The sequence below is a fragment of the Bipolaris maydis genome, assembly GCF_028858645.1.
Source record: "Bipolaris maydis strain C4 unplaced genomic scaffold PSV08scaffold_7, whole genome shotgun sequence".
Classification (NCBI taxonomy): domain Eukaryota; kingdom Fungi; phylum Ascomycota; class Dothideomycetes; order Pleosporales; family Pleosporaceae; genus Bipolaris; species Bipolaris maydis.
Genome location: NW_027093863.1, coordinates 1,235,713 through 1,259,862, shown reverse-complemented (window position 1 = coordinate 1,259,862; position 24,150 = coordinate 1,235,713). Strand labels below are relative to the sequence as shown.

Genomic DNA, 24,150 nt, shown 5'->3' with positions numbered 1-24,150 from the left:
TTTGTCTTAATTTTTTTACCGTCTATTCGGCTCCTTCCCTCTCTACCTTAGTAACTAACATATGGCACGAATTTAACAAACAAAACTAGCTAATCGCCTTGTCTACTAGCTGATGTCTTAACTGACTACGCAACATTGTTACTCTATTAACCTCATTCATCATGACTACATTTTTGCATCATGACTAATCACACATAGAGCATATGTAGAGAAGGCAAGAACACACATACACGCGATTGAAGTTATTAAATGTTATATTCCTTTGGTTGAACAACCACATGCATCAGCATACGCCAGGCAAAGCAACACTGGCTTCGCCACAGCACTCTTCATGCCATGCACAGTTGTCAAACATCAACTCTTTGTCTAGCCATCATCATGAGCCTTTAGCAGTTCCCAATTTACACCCGCGACCCTAATATACAAAGCACGCGCTTAACCAGAGAACTCCTTAATGTCCGTCGTCTTGCCGGGAATCAGAGCCAAGGGTACAATACCCGACACGTGCATCTCAGGGCCGTAGACGTGCATGTTGAGGCCGAGCTCTTGGCCGACGCTCTTGATGTTCTTGAGACCCTCCTGGTAGTTGGGACCAGCACGACGGATCCAGATCTGGACATTGTGCTCAATGAGGAGAGGGGCGACTTCCCTCAGAGCGCGAATGACACCCTTGAAGGTCGAGGCAACGTTGGTGAAGTTGGCAATACCACCACCAATGAAGAGAACCTTGCCCTCCTCGTGTTGAGGCGCCCTCAGCATGAGGTCAAGGACAGTGCGGGCGTAGTGGAAGGTCTGGGTCTCAGTTGGGGCACCAGAGTATTCACCGTAGTTGGCAAGCTCACTAGCAAAGCCAGCGGAGGCGATAGCGTCGGCGTAGACGACGGAGGCACCACCACCAGCAACTAGAGTCCAGACACGGCCAGTGGCGTTGAGAATGGTCAGCTTGAGAGAAGCACCAGTCTTTGCGTCCATCTCGGCAATATATGCCTCCTCCTTGCTCATCTCACGACCGAAAGGAGCAGGAAACTCCATTGGGGGGCCGACGTCGATGGTAGTCTTACCATCCTTTGCAGGAGCAGCAGCTATTCCGAGCGCATTTGCGCTACGGGCAATAGCCCACTTGGCACCGCACTCGAACTCAGCAGTTTGGTCGAGCTTGGCAGCAAGATCAAGGAAGTGAACCTCAGCTGATGTCTTTTCCTCGTTAGGGATGACGACGAGAGGGTTGATCTCGAGGTAGCTGCAGCAGCGCATTAGTGTCAAGTAGGAGGCGCTGCAGACGGATGGCTTACGTGAACTGGCAGTCGACGTAGACGGCGTATAATCTTGAGATGAAGTCAACGAGGACGTTGTGTACACCCTGGGGAACCTTCTTCAGGAGAGTGGCAGCAATCTCCTCATTTGAAGGGTACTCCTTGAGGTCGACGGGGATGAGAAGCTTCTCTGCCTTCTCGTCAACATCACCAACGTCGACACCACCTTCGTGGGTGAAGAGGATCCAGTCGCCCTGTTAAGTGCAGATGTTAGCGGCTAGATCGGGCTAAGAGTGACAGGATTGGCAAGATCGTGCAGTGGCCCACACAAACGCAGCTGGCAAGAGCCGCAACACCAAGGGCCTGGAATGACAAAACCCGGTACAGGGACGTAATACGCTGGAAGCGCCTGGAGAATTGACATGTGAAAGTGGACGTGCGCATCGCAAAGGAGTAGGTGCTTTGCAGAAGTGGGTCGGTGAGTGTTCCCTTCGTCCGGCCCGCCTTCAAACAAAACCAGGCGGTACGCCCGTGTGCTTGAGCCAGCCCTTCCGCTCCGCACGCTCTCGCGCAGCTTACGCCCAGCACACCCAAACATGTCTTTTCCACACCTGCGACTGTGCCAGGCGGCGTTCTCGCACAAAACCGACTTGAAACGACACGAAGCAAAGAAATGAAGAAAAAAAGACGAAGATGAAAAAAAAAATCACACGGTGAACGTACCTCTCGCACAGAGTTGATGTTGATGTAGTACTCGGTGTCCTGGGGATGGGGGACAAAGGGCTCGACCAAGAACTGTCTCAGGACACCGTCGACAGTCTCGACACGCTGTGTCTTTCCTGCCCTCGCCTCGATCCACTCACGCGCCTCGGGCCAGGTCTTGTTCAAGGCCAGCAGACCGCTCTTGCCTCGCCTCTTGATGAGCTGGTCTGGCTTTGCAACGAACTTGGAGCCGGGAGTCAGCAGCCATGGGTATGTGGCCTCTGCCTGGTCGAGGACGCCCTTGACATCCTCGTCGGCGGCGAAGTACAGCGACGCAAGCTTGGGGGGAGGGTTGTGTGTGGCCTGGGCAGGCAGAGGGGTGGGCTTGATGACTGGGGCGCGGGTGAGGTGGTAGTTGAGGATGGCCTTGCCGTCGGCCTCGAGGATGGACTTGGCTGACATGGTGAAGCTGGGTCAGACTGGACTGGAGGTGGTGAGTATGGGTAGGACAGAACAGAGGAGCAAGAGAAGGAGCAGGTTGCGGGCGAGGCAAGGGACTGCAGGGAGATATGGCCGGGAAGGAGGAGCAAGAGAAGAGCAGAGCCACTGCCGGCAGCAATGTCGGGCAGAGAGAGATGGGGCGTTGGGCAATGTCCGGCGACAGCGACGACTTCGGACAACGATGGTGAGGGGGCCGGGACGACAAGATGCAAACTGGCAGGGCGGGGCTGGCGGCACGAACCTATATTTGTTGGGCGTGGTTGGACACAGGGGGCAGCAGGAGCAGAAAAAACCGGAAAGAATTGCTGGCAAAACGGGCAATGGTCAGACGGCGGGCAGACGAAGCGTGCGAGGCGGTCTGGTGTTTTTTCCTTGCGTGTTGAGCTTGGGAGGGTGCAGGCAAATGCAGGGCTAGGCTATTCGGCGGGACGCTGGCCTATCACCGCCGACCCCCCCACCACGGCCACAGGCACCAGGGCGGCCGTCTGTGCCCCTCGCCAACATGGCAACGACCCGAAAGCAGCGCAATCCCGACGGCCTTGGGGCGGACTCTGCCCATGGAGCGGACTTTTCCCCTTGGAGGCGGACTATGGCAGCGGGCGCCGGAGACAAAGGCTGATGGGCGCCGTTGCGCGCGCATTGAATGGGTTGTCCCGACTCCGAGGGGCGGCGTTGGCAGCACGCAGGACATTCGGGTCCCCGTTCACCGCCCGGGTCTTGGGCCTAGCGCCGCGGCGATTTAGTTTGTGCAGCTCAGTCTCCAGCTCAACACCGCCCGCAGACCAACAGAACAGGCGCCCACCCTTTCGGCCACAACCGCTGTTCTCTCCTCGCAACCTTCTCCCGAATTGTCCAAGCATCTGCCGCACTGCCCCTCGCCCGGCATTGCACCCATAAGGTCAGTTCCCCTCTCGATGCCCTCCGCTCCGCTTCCATTCCCCTCGTGCCTGTCTGGCCCCTACACCAAGCCCGCTGCATTTTTTCCCGCTGAGCGACCGCCCTCTCTCCTGCCACCCCCTTCCGCCAGCCATTGCCGCGCCTGCCTGCTCACGGCTGCCACTCGATAACATACAAGAGCCTGGGCCCGACTGACCCTCTGCCCTCCCCAGAAATCCCCCGAAGCTTCCCTTCGACTCCCACACACACACGGCCACCATGTCCTCCTCAGCGCCCGCCCAGGCGGCCAACGACAACATCCGCCGCTTTGCCGCCCCCTCGAGGCCCTTGAGCCCTCCGGCCGCCCACACCCTCTTCCACCCGAGGACACGATGCTTCGTCTAGTAAGAAAACACACCCCGCCCTGCCCTCAGTGCAGCAGAGCACGCCGCTAACATGCCCTCGCCAGCGGACTGCAGCCCCGTGCCGTCCAGGGCATGCTCGACTTCGACTTCATCTGCAAGCGCAAGCAGCCCTCGGTCGCCGGTATCATTTACACATTCGGCGGCCAGTTCGTCAGCAAAATGTGCGTGCCAAGCAATCGTCCCACTTTGCTATGTGACTGCTCGTCTGACAATAACCAGGTACTGGGGAACCAGCGAGACGCTGCTGCCCGTATACCAGACCGTCGAAAAGGCCGTTGGCAAGCACAGCGATGTTGACACCGTCGTCAACTTCGCCTCGTCGCGTTCCGTCTACCAATCCACCATGGAGTTGATGGAATTCCCCCAGATCAAGTGCATTGCCATCATCGCCGAGGGTGTGCCCGAGCGAGTAAGTACCCGGGACAATTATTGCATCTTGGAAAATGACAAGAAAAAAAAAACTGACATTGGCTAGCGTGCTCGCGAGATCCTCCACGTTGCCCAGAAGAAGGGCATTACCATCATTGGCCCCGCCACCGTCGGTGGCATCAAGCCCGGTGCGTTCAAGATTGGAAACACTGGTGGTATGATGGACAACATTGTTGCCTCGAAGCTCTACCGCCCCGGCTCCGTCTCATACGTCTCCAAGTCTGGAGGTATGTCCAACGAGCTGAACAACATCATTGCCAACACTACCGACGGTGTGCTCGAGGGTGTTGCCATTGGTGGTGACAGGTACCCCGGTACCACCTTCATTGACCACGTTCTCCGATACCAGTCCGACCCCGACTGCAAGATCATTGTGCTGCTCGGTGAGGTCGGTGGTGTTGAGGAATACCGCGTCATTGAGGCCGTCAAGTCTGGCCAGGTCACCAAGCCCATTGTTGCTTGGGCCATTGGTACCGTTGCCGGTATGCTCAAGACCGAGGTGCAATTCGGTCACGCTGGTTCTTTCGCCAACTCTCAGCTCGAGACTGCGGCAACCAAGAACAAGACCATGAGGGAAGCTGGCATCTACGTGCCAGAGACCTTTGAGGACATGCCCAACACTCTTGCCCAGGTCTACCAGAAGCTGGTCAAGGACGGAACCATTGTTCCCAAGCCCGAGCCCGTTGTTCCCAAGATCCCCATTGACTACTCGTGGGCACAGGAACTCGGTCTCATCCGAAAGCCCGCTGCTTTCATTTCCACCATTTCTGATGACCGTGGCCAGGAGCTGCTCTACGCTGGTATGCCCATCTCCGATGTCTTCAAGGAGGAGATTGGTATCGGTGGTGTCATGTCGCTGCTCTGGTTCCGTCGCCGTCTGCCCAACTATGCCAGCCGTTTCCTCGAGATGGTGCTCATGTTGACTGCCGATCACGGTCCCGCCGTGTCTGGTGCTATGAACACCATCATCACCACTCGTGCCGGCAAGGATCTCATCAGTGCCTTGGTTTCTGGTCTTTTGACCATTGGATCGCGCTTCGGTGGTGCGCTCGATGGCGCTGCAGAGGAGTTCAGCAAGGCTTTTGACAAGGGTCTCAGCCCTCGTGACTTTGTTGACACCATGAGGAAAGAGAACAAGCTGAGTAAGTGACTTTGGGAAGAGATGTGTGAATCTAATAGCTAACATTGCCTAGTCCCCGGTATTGGTCACAGGATCAAGTCCCGCAACAACCCCGATCTTCGTGTCGAGCTCGTCAAGGAGTATGTCAAGAAGAACTTCCCCAGCACCAAGCTGCTCGACTATGCTCTTGCTGTCGAGTCAGTCACAACGTCCAAGAAGGACAACCTGATTCTCAACGTTGACGGTTGCATTGCTGTCTGCTTTGTTGACCTTGTCCGCAACGGTGGTGCTTTCTCCAACGAGGAGGCTGAGGACTACCTGAAGATGGGTGTGCTCAACGGTCTCTTCGTTCTCGGCCGAAGTATCGGTCTGATTGCTCACTTCCTCGACCAGAAGAGGCTGCGCACTGGCCTTTACAGGCATCCTTGGGATGACATCACCTACCTGCTGCCTTCGCTGCAGTCTGGTGGTGCGCCAGGTGCTGAGGGCCGTGTTGAGGTTAGCTTGTAGAGTAGTGCTTGACGAAAAGCCAAGGGTATGTCCGGTTCTAGTCGCTTGATGGTAGACCGAAATAGGCGTTTTGAGCGCGGTGGACAAAGGTCTTGAAGTGCATGGCAAGGCCGCTGTAGCAATACCTGCCAATTGTTGGCGGAGATATCTTATTTAATATCAAACAAACAAGTAACCGAGTTTGCTATGCGAGAAGAGTTCTTTGAAGCCGGGTGGGTCGGCAGCCTGTGGCCAACTTAGTGGGAGGCCTCAATTCTATGACAGGCCCAGCCTTGGCCAATTGTGGGTTGGACCGTGTGGAAGATTAGGCTGAGATGAGCCGCTTTTACATTTAAACTCCACCCTTTCCACATCAGAAAAGCTTGTCGTGAGTACACCGCATGCACATGGATCCATAGAAAGACGTCCTGCGCAGGGTCAAATAGTCGACGGCTGGGCTGCATGCAGTGTACATTTTTGGTTACTTCCCGTCCGTGTGCGACGAATAGTAATCCCAATGTGGCGTGACTCGAGTTGTACTTGAAGACATGGCGTGTTACCTTTGACCGGTTGTCGGTGATGGTGTCAAGAAGCGTTTACTTACATGGAGCAGTAGCTGCATACGGTATGGCGGCCGTGGCCCTATATGAGGACAGTCAATCACAGCTTAGAACCAGCAGACACTAGCCACTGCACTGCTACTCGGCCCCGGCCCACCACGTTTGACAGCCCAGTTGGGTCCTTCAAGACGAAACAGTCATAGCCTTTTTCATGATGCTAAAATGCAATATGGCTGGTTTAGAAACCCATAACACTATGCCGTGCATTGTCCTCGCTCGTGCACCTGTCGAGGTTGAGTTACATGTGGTCGAAGTTATCGGTCTGCGCATTGGTTTTGGTCGACACAGAAAACACTACTATTACTGCAGGGCGGGACAATACGCCGCATTGCGCCCCACTCAGGCATGCAGCGCGTAAATAGATGGGATTTCATTCTGCGCTATTTCCTCTTTAGGCATCGTAATTGGGGGGGCTACGAGCCTGTGGCTTGTTTCTTCTGGCGGGCAGCCTAATTAGTTGCCGGTTTGCCTTGAAGGTGGATATGCAGCTAGTTGGCTGTGCCGCATTCTTTAAGAATAAATAAAGATGCACTCCCAGTCCCTATGCTCAAGCTTGTCGCTGGTGCAAAGATATACAAATTCAAAAAAAAAAAGCTGTCACCATGCTCATGCGCATTTCAGTTGCAGCTGTGGCTTCGGCCGGGCTTGTCATAGCCCAGGCATCTTCAGATGATAGTACTCACAACACGCTTGCCTCTTTTGCCTTTATTCGAACTGGAGAGCGGACCCCCATTCTACGAAACAATACCCAGGTCCTGACGGCGCTAGGCGCCCAACAAATGTACACACTTGGAGAAAACTTCAGAACAAGATACATTACTGGCGACTCACCAAGCAGGCTTGGTGTACAGCATGTTGCAGGAATGTCAGTCGATGTCATAGACAATGACCAAGTACGAGTTCAAACTCTGGAAAAGCCATATCTTGTTTCTTCTGCACAAGCATTTATGCAGGGTCTATATCCTCCGAACAGCAATTCCAACGGAACCGGACAAGGCACTAGCCGTCTTGCAGATGGCACCCAGGTTGATTACCCGCTCAACGGATACCAATATGTTAGCATCCAAGCTGCTGGTCTTGAAGACCCAGATTCAAGATACGTTTCTGGATCGCAAAACTGTCCTCTTGCGCAAGTAGCTGCACTGAACTTTTTCGAAACGGACAAGTTCAAGGAAACGGAGGCGGCCAATGCCGATCTGTTCAAGAAATTGAACATAGACTGGCTGGAAGGCACGCTTCCCGAAGCATATTTGTGAGTTCAACTGTTACACATGTTCGTGTATGTGCTAGACAGAGAAGCTGACAGTGTCAAATAGTAATGCCCGCTCGGCTCTTGAGATATCCGACTACATCTCTTACCAATACTCGCACAATTCTAGCGTCTACAAAGCTCTATCAGCAAACGACTCTGACTACACCGGTGTCTATGACCGGCTCGGCGACCTTGCCGATGAAGTTGCCTGGCACCTCTACGGAAACGCATCAGACGTATCAACCGATGCAAACTACCAAGCCATCGGAGGCAAGACTCTGGCCAGCTCCATCCTCGACTCATTCAACCTCCAAATCGCCAACAACAAAACCAAGCCAAGTAACGAGAGCGTCCCATCCCAGCGGCTAACCTTTTATTTTGGCGAACAAGACGCAATGATGGGCCTCATCTCCCTCCTCAACCTCGACTCCAAATCCGCAAACTTCAAATCCATCCCTTCCTACGCCTCAGCCCTCATCTTCGAACTCTTCAGCACAACCACCTCACCCAACCCCAGCCCAGACAACCTCTGGGTCCGCTTCTCCTTCCACAACGCAACAACCACATCCGCCTCGCCACTCGTCGCATACCCCTTGTTCAACCACGGGCCCTCCAACACAGACATGTCGTGGCCCGACTTCTCGCGCCAACTCAGCGCCATAGCCGTGTCCGGCATCGCAGACTGGTGCCGCACCTGCAACAGCGGCAGTCTCTTCTGCTGGGGCGCCGAAGCAAAGAAGAGTCTCGACGACGTGCCTTCCTCGTCTCCCTCTTCCATCCGCGAGCTCAAATCCCGCCTCTCCCCCGTCGTCGGCGGCATTATCGGCGCCGTCGTTGCGCTCGTCGTTGCTGCCGTGCTTTTCGCCCTCGTCATGCTCTTTGCCGGTGTGCGCGTGCATCGTCCGCAACCCAACAATGCCAATCGTAATGATGGCACTGCTAATGCCAGCGGGCTCGGCGGCTTCAAGGGCGTGGCCAAGCTGCCGTCTGATGCCGATTTAAGACTTACGAGTGAGGCTGGTGCGGCAGCCGCAGCCGCGGCGCGTCCAAAGAAGGGACATGAACGCATTGGGAGCTGGGAGATGAAGCATAAGGAGTTTGGCAACGAGGACAACGAGGATGTCAGTCGGAAGAGCAGTTTTGAGAGGATTGATGGGGTTGTTGCGGGGGCGAGGGTGGAGCCGGCTCAAAGGTTTTAATAGGGGTGGAGTGACTTTTTTTTGTATATATGAATTGCGTTGGGGAGATAGGAAATGGAGAAAAAAAAGTAAGAGGTTCATGTGGGTTATGTTTGAACTGGTACGGTGGGTATAGTGGCAAAGGGAAGGAAAAGTTACTTAACGTTTGTATTGTGATACCATCAAATAGTACAGTAAGAGGATGTCTACAGTCTAGTAGCTACTTTCTGTCTTTGATCCCGTCTTGTTGCTTGGGAACATACATGTCCATTCCTCTCGTCTATAACTGCAACCGGGTAAAAGATGACGAAGGGAGATTGGGGGGACTGATTTCTGCTTGTGTCATGACATCACCACCAAGTTTAGAGGCAAAAAGTAGATGGATAAGCATTTTGATTGTGCACATATCTACAAAACCCACTCATGCTGTCCATATACATATACGGCGACAAAGGCATAAGCTGCATTCTCTCTCACTTGTGAACTTCGTATCTGTCAATTGGCACATGAAAACATCACTGAAGGAGAAAGCCGCTTCCGTAAAAAAAAACGCCAAAAAGAATGCCAAAAAAAGATAAAAGGAATGAGACAGAGAGAAACAATCTCGAAAACAAAGAGCGAGAACAAAAAACCACCTGACCTCGAGTGCCGAAGCACGAGTTGTTAGTTTTTTTTTGAACCAACTCTGTCCCCAGTCTGTTGACAAGTATTTTGAAAACAAGGAAAATTCACCTCCACATCCAGCCATTATTTATCCACATTAGAATCGAAAGTGACTAGACTGCATCTCTCTCTCTCTCGCTTGCCCTTGAAATCTGCAAATTATGTGAGAAGTTGACCTGCTATGCCGAGGGCAACTCCGGCAGTCATGAGGTAATCGCGGCAAGGTGCCCTCCACGCAGCGTTTCCATTACCGTCAAACGCGCGACAAGCCTCGACAGTCAACTGGGAGCAGCCCAAGCTACTCAAGCTTGAGCAAATGCTCTGTGCAGACGACAGACCGACGCTGGGAATAGCGGTAATGGTAACACCGCCATTGGGAGCGGAAACGGTTACGCCCGGGGCGCCATTGGCAAGAGCACTTGTACAGCTTGCAGCATCGCTTTGGCAGCTTGTATAAGCGGACGAGCAGGCAGCTGCGTTTTGATAAGTCGTCGGTATGTACGGGAAAGGGTAGAATTGGTTCTGTACCGTGCTTCCGTGGTTTGCGCCGCTCGTCTGCTGCACGAAGGGCCCGCCCGTGGTTGTACTGGCGATCACAAATGGCACTGACGTAGTTGCGGTGGGGTTGGCTGTTGGGACGGCAAGAGCTCCCGTGCATGCGGCGCCCTGAGGACAGCATGCTACATGGCCGGCCTGGTCGGCAGAGCAGACGGCCGTTCGAGGGCAGCAGAGGCCCGGAGCGCCTAGGCGAGCGCAGTCGAAGTAGTTGTTTGCGCATGCGTTGGCCTGTCTTTTGAGGAGCTCGGGTTGTACGTTTGCCGGGGCCGTGGGCATCGAGTCGTATACGTTGTTCGGTAGTCCCTCGACGGCGGGCTCAAAGTCGGCGACAAGATCGGGCGCGGCGAGGGCTGCCAGCGGTGCCAGTAGCAGCGGGGCGAAGGCGGCGCGCATTTTCGAGGAAGAGAGGTCGTGGGCTGAGCGAGCGTTTTGCGGGAGAAGAGATGCGACTTGCGCCAGTAAAGGCTGCGGTGTGGCAGGAGAACGAGCGATTTATCGATATGGAGATGGCTGGGGGAGGGGACGAGCACACAAGGCAAGTTGCGGAAGAGCGGTGGGAATACAGAACAATGGGTGCGCTAAGTGGCACACAATTGACAGTAGCGGAAGGGAATATGGGCAGCAGATGGTGTGGTTTGGCCAAGGTCGATGTATAGATGGGCGCGCGGCCGGTGCGGCTGTGGTGTGTGTCTCTGCCCAGCCCGGATTCGTTGGCACGGTGACGTAAAGCCTGATTGGTTCACCGCTGGATTCGACGGCTCTGGCCCGCAACACGTGCATGGCAACGTCCAAGGCCCTGATGATCTTTTCCCACTTGCGCCCACCATTACGCTTGCAACTCTGACGAACCTGCCCCGAACTTGTCCTTGTCGTAGCCTGCGAGGGACAGCCAAGATGCGCTGCGCCTGCTTGCAGCAGACCGATTACGCCGCCCACATGCACACCACCTCATGCGCTGTCAGGCACAAACACGAACATCAAATACTGCTTCAGATACGAAACACCCTCAGTGAGAGTCGATTGTTATTCCCGTCGTCACACTAGTTGATCTATGGACTTCATCCTCTATCCGTGCGCGCGCGTGTGTGTGTGTGGATGGAAACCTACTTTTACCCAGTCAAAGCTTCACCTAAGGAAACCGACCAGGGTCTTTACCAAAGATTCTGAGCAAGAGCCACTAAGTGTAGCAGACTGAAGAATCCATAGTATCAGAGATGATCTGATAATGCTCATCTCGATAGATGGGGATCTTGTTGATGCTATATGCAGTGGAGCCTGATGCGTAAGTATGGTAAGCAGTACGCACGTACTGGGGTTTGAGCAGGTTTGCGCGTGATAGTCGCATGAGCCAATTTCTTGGTTTCAATCTCCCCAGCATATATAAAGGCAAAGTACGCAGTTGGAGGTTTTGCATCTAAAGTTTTGATTTGCCTTCTGTTACTTAACCCTACAACGATTAGCAGCATTTCCTCCAGCTTTGTTCGTGTCGTCGATCAACCGGATCTATATCGAGGCGTATTTGGATAGACGATCACTTTGCCAAGACTGGGGTTCTTGAAGAAAGACCCTTTTTCGATATCAACACCAATCCCAACTAGGAACATGTCTGCCTCGTATGGTACCAGAGACCCAGCGATGCGGACGTAACATTCTCAGAAATCACACAACAGAAACGTGTTCCCCTCCAAGAGGACCATGACACTGTAATCAAGTAGACAAAAGAGTCACGACTGATAGACTTTGGACCGCTTGATCATCAGTGACGCTGACAGAGATGTTGTAAATTCACCAACAGTGAAAACGGACATCGCAGAGGCACAACATGGCTGACCTGCAGCACAGCAACGTAGACCAGGTGGCATACTCTTTTCCAGCGCTGTTGGTGGAAAGAGTTTGGTGTCGAATTTCATTACTATGACCGAGTCTAAGGATACTAGTACGCCAAGCCGGAGCGGAAGAATACCTCTACTACTACCTGCATAGCAAAGCACTCTCGGCGTTCTCTCATACACAAATACAGATGTCAATCAGCCCTGAACCTCCAACGGACAAAGGCGACAAAACCGTGTTGTGTGTGCCAAGACGATGCTAACATTTAAAGAATTACCCGGAGCCAAAGTACGTAGTAGTAAATTGAATGTCAGGGCTGTCAAAGTGCATTTAGTACGTTCAAGCGTTGTTGAGTAGTGCGATGCCAAGATGCGCTACGTACAAAGTTGCATACGATACACGCTGACGTAGATGAACTTGGGGCATACGGCCTCAGTGCGAAGAGACGACAACAAAAGATTCGATTTGGCCGAAGCTAGGATGGAAGCACCAAGGATATTACGCTTTGACGCTGTTCCTCTGAAGATTCGTGCATGAACCAGTCTTGCTCACGTCAGCGGTACAGACGTCAAGTTCATGGATCAGCAAGAGGTTGTGTACTACTTATGCGGTATATGCACAATCGAGCAAAAACCATGCCACTACGTATGTATGGAATGTACCATGGACTCAATCTTTATCGCTAGCATGGGTTTCTACAAGTCGCTCAATGCCATAGGAACTACTTTTTGAGTGTCTCACAGAGCATCTAGTCTCACAGGATCAGCCAATTCGACTATGGATTTTGACGGTCTAATCACTCTGCCCTTCTTCGCTGGCTCCGCAACTGTGCGCCTGCCCATTAGAACAAGCAAAGGCCCTTCCCTATCCGGCACATCACTCCTTTTCCATGTGGCATACACCGAATTCAATATGGACTGCTTCTGCTCGAATTGGACTTTTTTTTTTGCTCGGGGCAGCGATCAAGAGCTGGGAGCCGTATAGGCATGGGGTGTTGCATAATACTATCGGAGCGATGGAGCATCTTGAGAAGAAATCATGCGGTAGCAGCCATTAGCCACGACAAAGGCCACATGTGCGTCGTAAGCAAGGAAAGAGGTAGAAGGCTAGCCATGACCGGATGACGAGAGTGTATCAGTGTCAAGCAGTGTGGCGCGGGCAGGGGGTTATTGCAGTGGCTTTCGCATCCACAATTGAGCGTGGTATTGTTTATGTAAGTGTTTCTCTTGGATTGTTTGGGAAAGAGGAGTGTGTGTGTGGACGCTAGGGTGTGAAGTAAAGCAGATGGAATTAATCAATAGGATATTAGCCTGCGTGATTTGTAGGCGGCAAGGCGGTGTGATTGGGCAAGTCACACTGGGCGACAAAGCTTGATGCCAGTTGACCGGCAATACTGTGGTGTCTCGCTTCATCTCACATCCGTTGTTGCCGTGCCGTGGATCCCTCCCTGGTCGTGCCTCAGCAACATGAGGGAGGAGCCAAAAAAAGAGGGCATTTGCAACACTGGCTTCAGGAACGCCTGTTTGGCGTGTGTTACGGTGTCTTGGGTGGTCGAAACGGGCCAGGGCTAGCGCGAGGAAGAAAGTGTTTCCCTGAGGCTCTGGCAGTGTATGGGGTCAAAGTTAAAATTGGACTGGTTGCAAGGCTGATGCATGGCGCTGGCGCGGCAGTTGGCGGAGCTTAGGCCCCCGCAGCCGGAACAGGCGCGAGAAGATGATCACCAAACAAGAGGCGTTTGCGCAAAAGCAGTCGCAGACACGGCAGTGCGACAAAAAGGACACGGCGAGCGGCGAGGATGGCCAGAAGCAGGAGGGGGAGGGGGGGGTGGCTGCATGCGACCATGGCAGACTCCAGCGTCGAGGAAGGTTGGCAGTAGGCAATGGGTGGCTGAAGACACAGCTGGCTGGGAGGCGACGGGCTTACAGGCTGCGTACGTGAGGTTAGCTGGGGTTCAGGAACCAGGCCCGCCCCCACAGCGATTGGCCAGCAAAGCGCCCATGCGCCTCGATGTTTCGAAACTACCAGTCGATATGCACAAGCGACGACGACAAACAACATGGTTTCAAGCCAATGCCCTGTCGGCCCTGCCACTGCGCCAATGACAGCGCCCCAGCCTTCACCAAGCTTTGAGGCACGCACGGCGGGTGCACGCCAGCTTTTGGCTCTGCTACTAGCAGCACAGTACTGCCGCCGACGTGGACAATGGGCCCAACCTCTGACCCTGCTGCTGCCGTGCCTCTTCTTAGCATCCTGCTCTACACACGTCTATATAATTTTCGCCCTCGCCCATCTCTCTGCCCATCCTCACCTCGTTCCTGTACAGCTCCTCTCATCCTGCCCTGCCTTTTGCCTGCACACTCGCTCGCCTCGTGTCCTGTAAACACTAATACTACGTTACTGTATAAGTACACACTTGCCAGCTCCAGCCTCTAATATCGGTAAGCCTGCCCTCGGCTCTATTTGCCCTCCTCTGCTCCTTCCCTTCCCAGGCCCCAGTATGACGTCGGTTTTTCCTCGCTACTATTTTCTTTTGTGTTTCCTTCCTGTCATAAGGGTTGCGCTTTCCTAATTTCCTGGCGGCACTCCCGCTGTGCCGCTTCATATACATATACTTGGCAGCTGCTCCACTTCATTTCCTTCACATACCCTCCGCCTACAAATTGCTTGCACTTCCACCTTCACTTTGCTAAACCACTACACAGCCAGTCGCTCGCTTAGTCTGCTTCAACACATAGCCCTTACACACGCACACAATCAAGATGCTTGTCTCCGTCATCTCCATCCTGGCCGCGGCTTCTGCAGTCACCGCTCAGTCTACCAACGCCCCCGTAGTAACAGACAACCCCATCGGCGCAACGTACGTTGCTACGCTTCCCCAGAAGGCCGGAAGCTCCCTCTCGGGTACCATTGAGGGTACCACCGGTGCCGACGGCAAGGGTGTCAAGTTTAGCGTTCACTTTGCCGGTCTCCCAGCCACTGGCGGCCCGTTCATGTACCACATCCATGCCAAGCCTGTCCCTGCCGACGGCAACTGCACTGCTACTGGTGGTCACTTGGACCCCTACCACTACGGCGAGACCATGCCGTGCAACGCGAGCGCGCCCGAGACCTGCCAGACTGGCGACTTGAGCGGCAAGTACGGAAACTTCAGCACTCAAGAGTTTTCCGCCGAGTACACAGACTTGTACTCTGCTACTCTGCCTTCCAATCCTGCCTTTGTAAGTTACCCCCCCGGCCTCGCAAAACTATGAGCAGCCACAGTTGAACTAACACACCAATAGTTTGGTTCGCTCTCGTTTGTGCTTCACTTTGCCAACAAGACCCGCATTGCATGTGCCAACTTTGAAAAGGTCGCTGACGGTGTGTCAACTGAGCCTCCCAAGTCTGAAGACTGCTCCACTTCGACCATGGCCTCTACCGGCTACAGCATCCCTACTGGCGCCGCTGGCTACAACGGCACTGTTCCCGCGCCTACTGCTGGCAAGCCCACCTTCCCCAGCGCCCCCTCGGCCACATCCTCAAGCCCACTAGAGTTTCCCGGTGCTGCTCCAAAGACTGTTGGTGGCGTAGGTGCTCTGTTCGCCGCTGCCGCTGCCGCAATCTTTGCCTTGTAAACAAAGGCTACGACGCACAACACACCATTACGGAATTTTCTTTGTTATTCGATTCTTTACTTCTTTTTTTTTATGATTGTCATTGATACCAGATGAAAGCGAAAGATTTAATGTCCATGGTCTTGCCAGCCTTGATAAAGGAAATGGCAAGGCAAGGGGAGGACATGGTATAATGTTTTGGCAATTTCTTGTGGCTTGTGTGCATTTGTACATGGTCACACACCTTTTTTTCCCTCCTTCTTTTTTCCCTCCTCCTTACTGTAGTTTTATTTCCAAATTTAGAGACCAGCAATGCGGAAAAATGTTTTAGTTCAATTTTTCTTTTGAGTTGATTTGGAATCATTCATGCCTGTTCGAAGCCAGCCGAAGTGGCTTTTCAATGTATCGTGTAGCTAGTATATTAATTAAGGGTATCGGCTCCAACAAACTAAATCGCATATGGATCGCTTAGCGTGGCTTGAGCTTCAAAAAAAAAATGCCATTGTCAACCAAACGCGGTTGCAAGAGAGAGAGAGAGAGTGGAAAAAAGTTCAAATGAAACAAAGCAAAACAAAGAAAGCAAATGAAACCAGCCGTTTTTTTTACCCGCCAGCCGTTGACGCCACACGGTCCGCCTCGCCCTCGTCGCTATCCGGCTCGTCGCCCCGAGCAGACTTCTTGAAGCGCGGCTTATCTTCGGCAAGTGAAAGAGCCAGCTTCCTCCTCTGGTACCCTCTGCCCTGGTAATCCGCCATGAACTTTTCCGCAGGCTCAAACTCGCGGAACCGCACAGTGACAATGCCCTCGGGCTCCTTGTCGTACAGGGTGCAATTTGTAACTTCGCCGTACTCCTCGGCCGCCTCGCGCATCTCCTCCTTGATCTCGAGATAGGCTTCTGGCTCTTCGTCTAGCTCGGCGGGCGTGAAGGCGTGCTTGATGATGACCACTTTGGCCCACTTGTTCTTCTTGGGCGCAAATGCTTCGGCGACTTCTTCTTCGTTGTCGGACCATTCGTTGAGTTTGCTGCACTAGTGTTAGTGAACGCATCATGGTGTAGGCGGCATGGGGGGGTGCCAAAGTAGCCCAACTTACCGGTTCAATTCTGCCCTGTTGCGCTCCGATGCTTTTCTGTCCTTGCGTGTGAGTTTCGAGGCAATCTTGTCGCCGTCCCTCTCCTTCTTGTGCTCAATCTTTGCGGGCTCGACGCGAATGGTGCCGTTGGAGTAGTCACCGGGGCGGAGGACGTAATCGTCCATCATGTTGACGGCATTGGTAATGGCTTCCTTGCGGAAATAGACAACCATGGCGTTGCCCGTAAACTTGCCCGTCTCGTCGTCCATGTACATTTTGATACGTGGTTGGCCATCGGCGCCCTTGTCAATGATGCCGAAGCGCGAGAACTCATCTTCAATCTCTTTGGCAGTCGTGTCTGGGGGCAGGTTGGAGATCCAAATGGCCTTGTTCTCAATCACTTTGGGCTTCTTGTTGGCCTCGGGCTCCTTGCCGTTCTTGCGCTTTTTGCTGTTTTGGCCAGCCTGCGCATCCGCGGCGCCATCATCAACAGGCGGCGTGCCCGTGCCTGCTCTTTCGGCAGCTTGCGCCGTGACGTCGCCTCGCTCGCTCATGTTTTGCGACAGGTATGGGTGCAGCCAGGCGGTTGGCTGGAGGCGCGGATCAGCGCGGTCTCTTCCCAGACCAGATGCAAGCTCCAGCTTCACGATGTCGAGGGCGGCAGAAAAGTCGGGCGGTAAGGTGTGGGGCCGCCGAGAGGGAATCGGAGTTTCTTGCGACGAAGAGGCTCGGTGCGTGGTGGGCTGTCATCCACAGGCACCATGTTTGGTTAGTGTTTCTGAAGGGCACGCCATGCTGCTCCAGAGGGTGCGGATGAGCGGGCCTGTCTATGTACGTACTCGGATGCACTGCCTACAAATACACGTACACAGCCGTCGGGGTCGCCGTCGATGGTGGGTGGAAAGCAGATGCTGGCTGCACGCAGGTACATAGACACGTCCTGACCACAGGCTGCAGAATGACGCTGATTGCGGGCGAGGATCGATTGAGCCGGCAGATGGTCATGCACGCGCCCAAAGCCCTCCAAGCCAAGGCCTGGCTTAGCGTGCAGGGCAAGCTTTGCACCATGTTCGATCGCCAGCCCCGCATGTGACGACCTGGCGATCTAGCCATGTGCGCGTAGTGCGGACTTTCGGAGCATCAAGTGTTCGACAAGACGATACTTCAGACGCAACAGGAAGAAACCCTGGCCATCGCTAACCACTCGACCCTGAATCGCATGCAATATATATACGCGGAACATGTAGCCCTGCCCATCTGGTAAATCCCTCTTTTTGCTTTTGCTTTTCTTCCTTTGTCGGTGCCTCATACGACAAAATACTGATACCATGTCTCTAGTCGATACTGTTCTCAGACCCAACATGCGGGATCCTCTCCCCCCACCTTCGCTGCTTGTCCAAGCAAGCAAGCCCTTCGCTGACAAACTGAGCCTGACGACTCTCCCTTACCATGTCCACGAGATATTCCTCGGTTTCCTCGGATACCACTTCATCCTCTATGTCCTTTCGCCGGCTATCTCGCGACTAGTATGCCCAAAAGCCTACCATGGCTTCAACAAGCGCACGCGACTCAACTGGGACATTCACTGGGTCTCCATGATCCAGTCTCTCTTCATATGCGCCGCTGCGTTGTGGGTCATTTTCAAGGATGAAGAACGACACGCCATGGACTGGAGGGGAAGGCTCTGGGGCTACACGCCAGCAAGCGGCATGGTCCAAGGCTTTGCTGCCGGCTACTTCCTCTGGGATCTCCAAATATCGACACAATACATTAGTATTGCTGGCGTCAGTGCGCTCATCCACGCCATCGGCGCTCTGGCCGTAACTTGCATCGGTTTCGTAAGTCGCGGCAACCCACCCGCCCTCTTGGGCCGTGTGTCGCAAACCCAAGCTGACTCGTGCACCAGAAACCCTTTGGAAACTACTACGGTCTCTCTTTTGTCCTCTACGAGCTATCCACCCCGTTCCTTAATATCCACTGGTTTTGCGACAAGCTCGGAATGACGGGATCCAAGCTCCAGCTCTACAACGGCATCGCTCTGCTTGTGACCTTTTTTGGTTGCCGCATTGTCTGGGGAACTTACCAGTCCATTATGATTTACTCGGATATTTACAAGGCTTTGACCATGTCGCAGACTGACAGCATGACTTCACTCCTGGAAGCACAAAAATGCGAGGGAAGCACTAATAGCAGCACGGGTCTTGATGGATCTGCAAACTGCTACGGTGACCTCCCTATGTGGCTGGTATGCGTCTATCTTGTCGGTAACACGGCGCTGAGCATGCTCAACTTCTTCTGGTTCAACCAGATGATCAAGGCTGTTCGCAAGAGGTTTGTGCCTGCGGATGAAAAGGCGCAGGCCAAGAAGAGCCAGTAAATGTCGACATGAGAGAAAGAAATTGGTCCAGTTGAAGTGTGTGTTTTCCTTCTGGTTTTACTTAAGCGAGTTGCTTTGAAACTGCTGAGGCAGTTGGGATCTTTCAAGGAAGGATGACGATGATACCCATCTCTTATGACGAATGGAATGTGTATAACGAAAGGCTCATACGTGTGGGAGAGAATAATTACATACAAATTGCGATGAAATAAATACCATATCAGAAGTACAAAAAACATATCGCTCCCCTAGTCTTTGACTTGGCCATCTCACATCTTCCTTCCTTTCTCTGCAGAGTCTCCATATTAAAGTCTCCTGCTATAACCTTGGCCCACCCCCGGTACCCATCTTCTCCAGTTCGGCCCTCAGCACTTTTCTCATCTCGCTCGCCAACTTGGACCCTTCATCATCATCCAGATCGTCACGCTGGCCCCGTCCGAACATGGTCCAGCTCTTGCTCTTGATCTGAGGCATGCTTTCTGGTCGCGGTATAATGTGGAAGTGGACATGTGGTACTACTTGTGCTGCTCTTGCGCCTAGGTGGTGTTTAGCATAAGATGTTGGTATGGGATGAATGTAAAAAAAGTTATAGAGACTTACCATTATTCTGAACAATGTTGTAATCCGTCACGCCTGTGACTTTTGCTACTGTTCTTGCTAGAATGGGTAACCAGAAGCCTATGGTTTGTTAATTTTACTTAATCTTTTTCCATCTATACTGATGAATTAAGTAGAAAGAAAAGGATACTTACCAATCTCCCTACTCTCAACAACCTCCATATCCGCAACCTTGACTTTATGCTGACGAGTCGTAACCAGTAAATGACCTGTATCACCGAATATGTTAGCACCGTCACCATCCATACATCTTCCTCCTCTCTCTCTCTGATCCTCACAACCCCACGACCCCTCGTAAATAACGCCCCTGCATATGCATCTCCTCCTCCCCACCCGTTCTCCCACCCTAAAAGAAAACCCCCAAAAGAAAAACAAGAACACCTGAAAAAAATAAATAAATAAGAACTCACCCCTCGTCATGGGCAGAATGTCCAAAAAAGCAACAACATCCTTACTCCTCAGCACCACAAAACTACTCGGATCGGTCTTGCCGGCCTGACTCTCCTCCTCACTCGGTACGCATGCTACTAGCTCTTTCTGCAGTTTCTCGGGTGCACTGCGCCATAGCGAAGCGCCAGCCTGTGCGCCATCGGAGACGGGATACGCGGCGGCGATGCTGCAAAAAGGACAGGATTCTGGCGGATAGTGGAGGTCGGTTTCTTGCATGGCTGCTGTTGCTGGGGTTGCGGGCTGCGTTCTGTGTGGCGTTTGCTTGTTTATTTGTGGAACAAGGCCGACAAAAATGGGGTATCCAGACGGGAAAAGGTGTGGGTGTGTGTGTGTGTAAGGGAAGGTGTTTGTTTGTTGATTTGCTCCACACACACACACACATACAAGTGGTACCCGTTTTGATGGTTCGTCAAGAAATCCCCAGGATGCACGCAACTTTTAGTTCCGCGATTTGCACGTCACCACCCCCTCCCGTCAGCAAATAAAAGGTCAACCCGTCTTCTCCCCAGAACCGGTAAAGTATCACAATCGCAAAATCTCCACAAGGCCCAAAGGTAAAAGAAAAAAAAACCCCAAAGACGCTGGCTACGTAAAACAACTTGAGATGGAAAAGGTGAAAAGAAACAAACAACGAAAAAGGTTGCGGACAAGAACGAAAGGTACGATCGCAACCTGCACATGCACCCGTAAAAAGCTCGAGCCCTCGATTGCCAACCAGTCAAAGCGGCATAGCTCCCCCCACGTCTCACTGCTTAGACCTCGGTGCAACGATCGCGCGTTCTCAAAGGGCATCTGGGCCCGGGGAGAGAGCGGCCATTTGTGGCTGGGTGGCTGGGGAGGGGGGGAACAAAAAACATGCCAAGGTCCACCAACCATGTCATCCATTCCCCGAGGGTGGACAGACACACGCCAACGATGATGACATTTGCTTTGGTTGGCTGGTCGAAGAAATCAGCTAGGCCAGTCCGCATTCTGGTTTAATGCATAATGCATGCGACTAAATTGGCCAAGGTAAGGGGGGGCGACGTGATGGGCGGACGCGGTGTAGACACGCATGACGTGCCACTACCGTGTTGCTTTCGAGGCAGGGCGTACGCGACGCGAGACCGTGGAGCTATGGCGTTTCGGTCGCGAAACACCACAAAATGGGCGACATGGCTGGGACTTTTGAGAGGGGGAGGGGAGGTATTGGTACACATGACGTGATCCCAATAGGCACAACAGCATCCATCTGTCACACCAAAGTGTTTTTTTCTCAAAACGACCAGATTATTCAACATGCTTTACTCCATTCTACTACGCTGCCCCCCAAACAGTGCGCAATTCACACACTACTCATACACGTGTGGAGAACGAATATCTCCTTATCTGATATGCCAAATGACCATGTTTTTCCCACACACCACACCACACACTACACCACACACAGACCACACACACAGAAAGACACTCCATACAGGTCCACAAAGGAATAAAAGCCTCTCTCATATCATACCGTTCCTGGCACATTGGACCGCCTAAGCCATGAGCGAGTATCCAGAGCCGCTATAAGAAATGAGGTAAAGTGCGATCTGAAAAGGTGGAAAAAAACAAACACACCCTCGTTACGCCTCCGTGGACAGGAGATGAACGCCGGCAACTCCGTTTCCAAGCAAACGAAAAAAAACCACTTAGGGAGGAAAAAAGAACCAACAATGAAGTGAACAACCAACTTGCATCCCATGTATTAAACGCCGACCGGAAGATGGTATTAGCCAAGATGCAAACATGAATAGCCTGGTTTGGATGCAATCGTAAATTTTGGCTCCCGGTCGGGACCTGAACTTCGTCAATCACTACTCGTTCCCATGCCGGCGGTAATGAATAGCTTTGCGACACATAAGCCAAAGACCGGTATTGCCTAACAAGAACCCACACGCTTAGCGCACGCTCTTGGTCTTGGAGGGGACAGCGGCCTCTTCTTGGAGTGCGTTACCATAGGCAGCAACGTATTCCTTGGCCCACTTGCGAAGAACAATGGATGCTGCATCGTATTAGTGGTGGACGAATCAAGACGGCATAGCAATCCTTACCTTTCAAGAACTTTTTGCTGGCATACTTCTTAAAGAAGGCCTCGTGTACGACAGGGCCGGAGAGGTAGTCGATCATCAGCTCTAGCACGGGCTGGATCTCCTGCTCAGTGTAGCCGGCGTAGTGTGTAAGTGTGGCGTCCTATTCAAGTTAGAAACAAACAATATACATGTGGGGCATGACTGTAACATACCCAAGGGCCACGCTCAAGAACAAGGCGAGCGAGGTACATGGCAGCGGCAGCGACCTGGCTGGGAGGGTGGGCGAGGAAGCGGTGATCCAGGCAGCCAATCTCCAATAGATACTTGCCCAATGTGCGAGTCTGGATGTCGTAGTTGTCGGCCTTTGATATCCGGCGGAGGAAGTTCATGGGGTTGGGGTAGCTCAGGTCGTAGTTCAAGGCAGCAAGGACGAAGCGTTCGGCGCTAAGAATCTCCTCCTCAGTGAAGCCGTCGTCGGCAACATGGCGGAAGTTCTGTACGTGAGGAGAGAGAACCTCCTCGTACTTGGAGGCGATGAACATGGCAGTAACGCCAACCAACTGGAGGCGGTCCAGCTGGACAATCTTGGTCGAAAGGAAGCGGTCAATGATGTTGACAGCGAGGAAGAGAGTCTCGGGAAGGAGGCGGAAGCGGGTGTGGACCTCGAGTAACCAGTCGACAAGAATGCCGCGCATCTTCCACTCGAGTTCTGTTTGGCTCTCCATGTAGTCGGGGTTGGCCATGGTGGCAATCTCAAGCTCCTTCAGGTACTCAAAGATCTCGACAACATACTCGGAGACCATGAGCGGGTCGTCAACGTCCTCCTTGTCAAGATCTGGGCCGTCGTAGAAGACCTCGGTGACGGGTGCCTCTACCTCCTTCTTTGAGCCCTTGGTCTGCTTGACATTGTCCTCTTCAACCACCTTCTTCTCTTGCGGCTCGACGTTCTCCTCCTCTTCCTCCTCTGGCTGCTCTTCCTTCTCTTCTTCCTGCTCCTTCTCCTCTTCCTCCTTGACGTCCTCCTTTACATCCACCTTTGGCTCCGCCTTGACTGGCTTTGCGGCGGCAGCGCCGCGTTTCTTTGCTGGCTGACCTGTGATACCGTTGCCACTAGCTGGGCGCTTCTTGAGGTCGGATGTGGAGATCTTTTCCTTTTGCTGTAGAATGGAGCGCGTCGAAGCGGCCCGTGATGACTTCTCGACCTTGGTGGGCTGTGCTGCTTTTGAGAGTTGGCCCTTGGTAGCCAGTGGCTTCTTTCCGTCTTTTGCGCCGGCACCCAGGGCATCCTGCTTCGTGACATTGCTCACGTCACCAAGAGCCGCACGCTTTCGCGTCGCGGCACCGTTCGCGCCGAGGGTAGCAGTCGACTTCTTTGTCTGGAGAGCCTTCTTGGGCACGTCTGCTGCCGACTCGTTGGCGCCCAAGTTGGCGGCCTTTGCACGCGTCAAGCGTGTCGTAGTGGCATTTTCATCGTTCTCATTCGTGACGGCGCGTTGCCTCGTAGATCGAACCTGTTGGAGCGTGTTAATGAGCTGTATGGGAGGCATACACGTTCCCGCCGCGTCGTGGGTCTCGGGGACGGATGCAGCAAAAGGGCAATGACGTACTGCTGGAGGCATGGCAAGCAATATTAGGTATGCTGAGCAAAGCTAAAGAGGTATCCAGGTGTTCGGGTAGATGTGCAGTGGGTAATGGCTGATGTTTGATGTGTTGTGATGCACTGTTTGGTGACGTTAGCAGAGTTCGACGGAGCTTGGGCAGGGCGCGTCGGAGGTGGCAGGCCGACAGCAGCGGAGCATCGACGGGCGCGCAGGGTAAGCACGAAGCTGGGCGAGCGAACCACGGTCGATGCTCGCGAGTGCTGGTGGGCCAGACACGCTCGACAGGGTGCGGCAGCGAGGACGAGGGCGACGTGACGGGCCAGCAGGAGAGACGAACCCTAGGAGCGGTTGAGGGGTTAATTGAGTGGACGGGGTAGAGGTCCAGCTACGGCGTGCACAAGAAGGAAAGTGGAGGTTGGGCGAGGGAGGAGGTGCACCAAGCTGTGTTGTGTGGGAGTGAGAGGGTATGTTGTGTGTTTTGAGCGAGGGCCGG

At 53.3% G+C, this 24,150-nt stretch overlaps 8 protein-coding genes across 8 annotated transcripts; 3 read left to right on the top strand and 5 right to left on the bottom strand.

Moving 5' to 3' along the window:
* Positions 1-239: 239 nt before the first annotated feature.
* On the bottom strand, positions 240-2,668 carry PSV08DRAFT_299800 (uncharacterized protein). The gene is made up of 3 exons (XM_014227008.1): positions 1,977-2,668; positions 1,293-1,507; positions 240-1,240 (listed from the first exon to the last, which is right to left on the bottom strand). The coding sequence occupies exons 1-3, from the start codon at positions 2,415-2,417 to the stop codon at positions 436-438; spliced, it is 1,461 nt and encodes a 486-aa protein (XP_014082483.1). The 5' UTR covers positions 2,418-2,668; the 3' UTR covers positions 240-435.
* Positions 2,669-3,244: 576 nt separating this feature from the next.
* On the top strand, positions 3,245-9,087 carry PSV08DRAFT_203019 (ATP-citrate synthase (ATP-citrate (pro-S-)-lyase)). Its single transcript, XM_014227009.2, has 9 exons — positions 3,245-3,354; positions 3,566-3,736; positions 3,802-3,918; positions 3,977-4,166; positions 4,233-5,328; positions 5,380-5,804; positions 6,136-6,262; positions 7,037-7,667; positions 7,732-9,087. Exons 2-9 carry the CDS (start codon positions 3,612-3,614, stop codon positions 8,864-8,866), a joined length of 3,846 nt encoding a protein of 1,281 aa, XP_014082484.2. The 5' UTR covers positions 3,245-3,354; positions 3,566-3,611; the 3' UTR covers positions 8,867-9,087.
* A 458-nt stretch (positions 9,088-9,545) lies between these two features.
* PSV08DRAFT_43175 (uncharacterized protein) lies at positions 9,546-10,711 on the bottom strand. The gene has a single exon (XM_014227011.2). The coding sequence runs from the start codon at positions 10,457-10,459 to the stop codon at positions 9,668-9,670; it is 792 nt and encodes a 263-aa protein (XP_014082486.1). The 5' UTR covers positions 10,460-10,711; the 3' UTR covers positions 9,546-9,667.
* Positions 10,712-14,196: 3,485 nt separating this feature from the next.
* Positions 14,197-15,931, top strand: PSV08DRAFT_299722 (superoxide dismutase). The gene is made up of 3 exons (XM_014227012.2): positions 14,197-14,334; positions 14,599-15,114; positions 15,178-15,931. Exons 2-3 carry the CDS (start codon positions 14,656-14,658, stop codon positions 15,508-15,510), a joined length of 792 nt encoding a protein of 263 aa, XP_014082487.1. The 5' UTR covers positions 14,197-14,334; positions 14,599-14,655; the 3' UTR covers positions 15,511-15,931.
* An 82-nt stretch (positions 15,932-16,013) lies between these two features.
* PSV08DRAFT_362423 (uncharacterized protein) lies at positions 16,014-17,491 on the bottom strand (the record flags this gene model as incomplete). Its single annotated transcript, XM_066093025.1, has 3 exons — positions 16,014-16,512; positions 16,582-17,303; positions 17,429-17,491. The coding sequence occupies 3 exons, from the start codon at positions 17,489-17,491 to the stop codon at positions 16,092-16,094; spliced, it is 1,206 nt and encodes a 401-aa protein (XP_065949132.1). The 3' UTR covers positions 16,014-16,091.
* A 397-nt stretch (positions 17,492-17,888) lies between these two features.
* PSV08DRAFT_390849 (TLC domain-containing protein) lies at positions 17,889-19,173 on the top strand (the record flags this gene model as incomplete). Its single annotated transcript, XM_014227014.2, has 2 exons — positions 17,889-18,398; positions 18,467-19,173. The coding sequence occupies 2 exons, from the start codon at positions 17,889-17,891 to the stop codon at positions 18,935-18,937; spliced, it is 981 nt and encodes a 326-aa protein (XP_014082489.1). The 3' UTR covers positions 18,938-19,173.
* A 1-nt stretch (position 19,174) lies between these two features.
* PSV08DRAFT_43150 (HIT-like domain-containing protein) lies at positions 19,175-20,342 on the bottom strand. Its single transcript, XM_014227015.2, has 4 exons — positions 19,966-20,342; positions 19,690-19,764; positions 19,538-19,615; positions 19,175-19,473 (listed from the first exon to the last, which is right to left on the bottom strand). The coding sequence occupies exons 1-4, from the start codon at positions 20,219-20,221 to the stop codon at positions 19,256-19,258; spliced, it is 627 nt and encodes a 208-aa protein (XP_014082490.1). The 5' UTR covers positions 20,222-20,342; the 3' UTR covers positions 19,175-19,255.
* A 1,383-nt stretch (positions 20,343-21,725) lies between these two features.
* On the bottom strand, positions 21,726-24,145 carry PSV08DRAFT_43142 (cyclin-like protein). Its single transcript, XM_014227017.2, has 5 exons — positions 23,995-24,145; positions 23,664-23,776; positions 22,269-23,567; positions 22,078-22,216; positions 21,726-22,028 (listed from the first exon to the last, which is right to left on the bottom strand). The coding sequence occupies exons 2-5, from the start codon at positions 23,673-23,675 to the stop codon at positions 21,925-21,927; spliced, it is 1,554 nt and encodes a 517-aa protein (XP_014082492.1). The 5' UTR covers positions 23,676-23,776; positions 23,995-24,145; the 3' UTR covers positions 21,726-21,924.
* Positions 24,146-24,150: the final 5 nt, after the last annotated feature.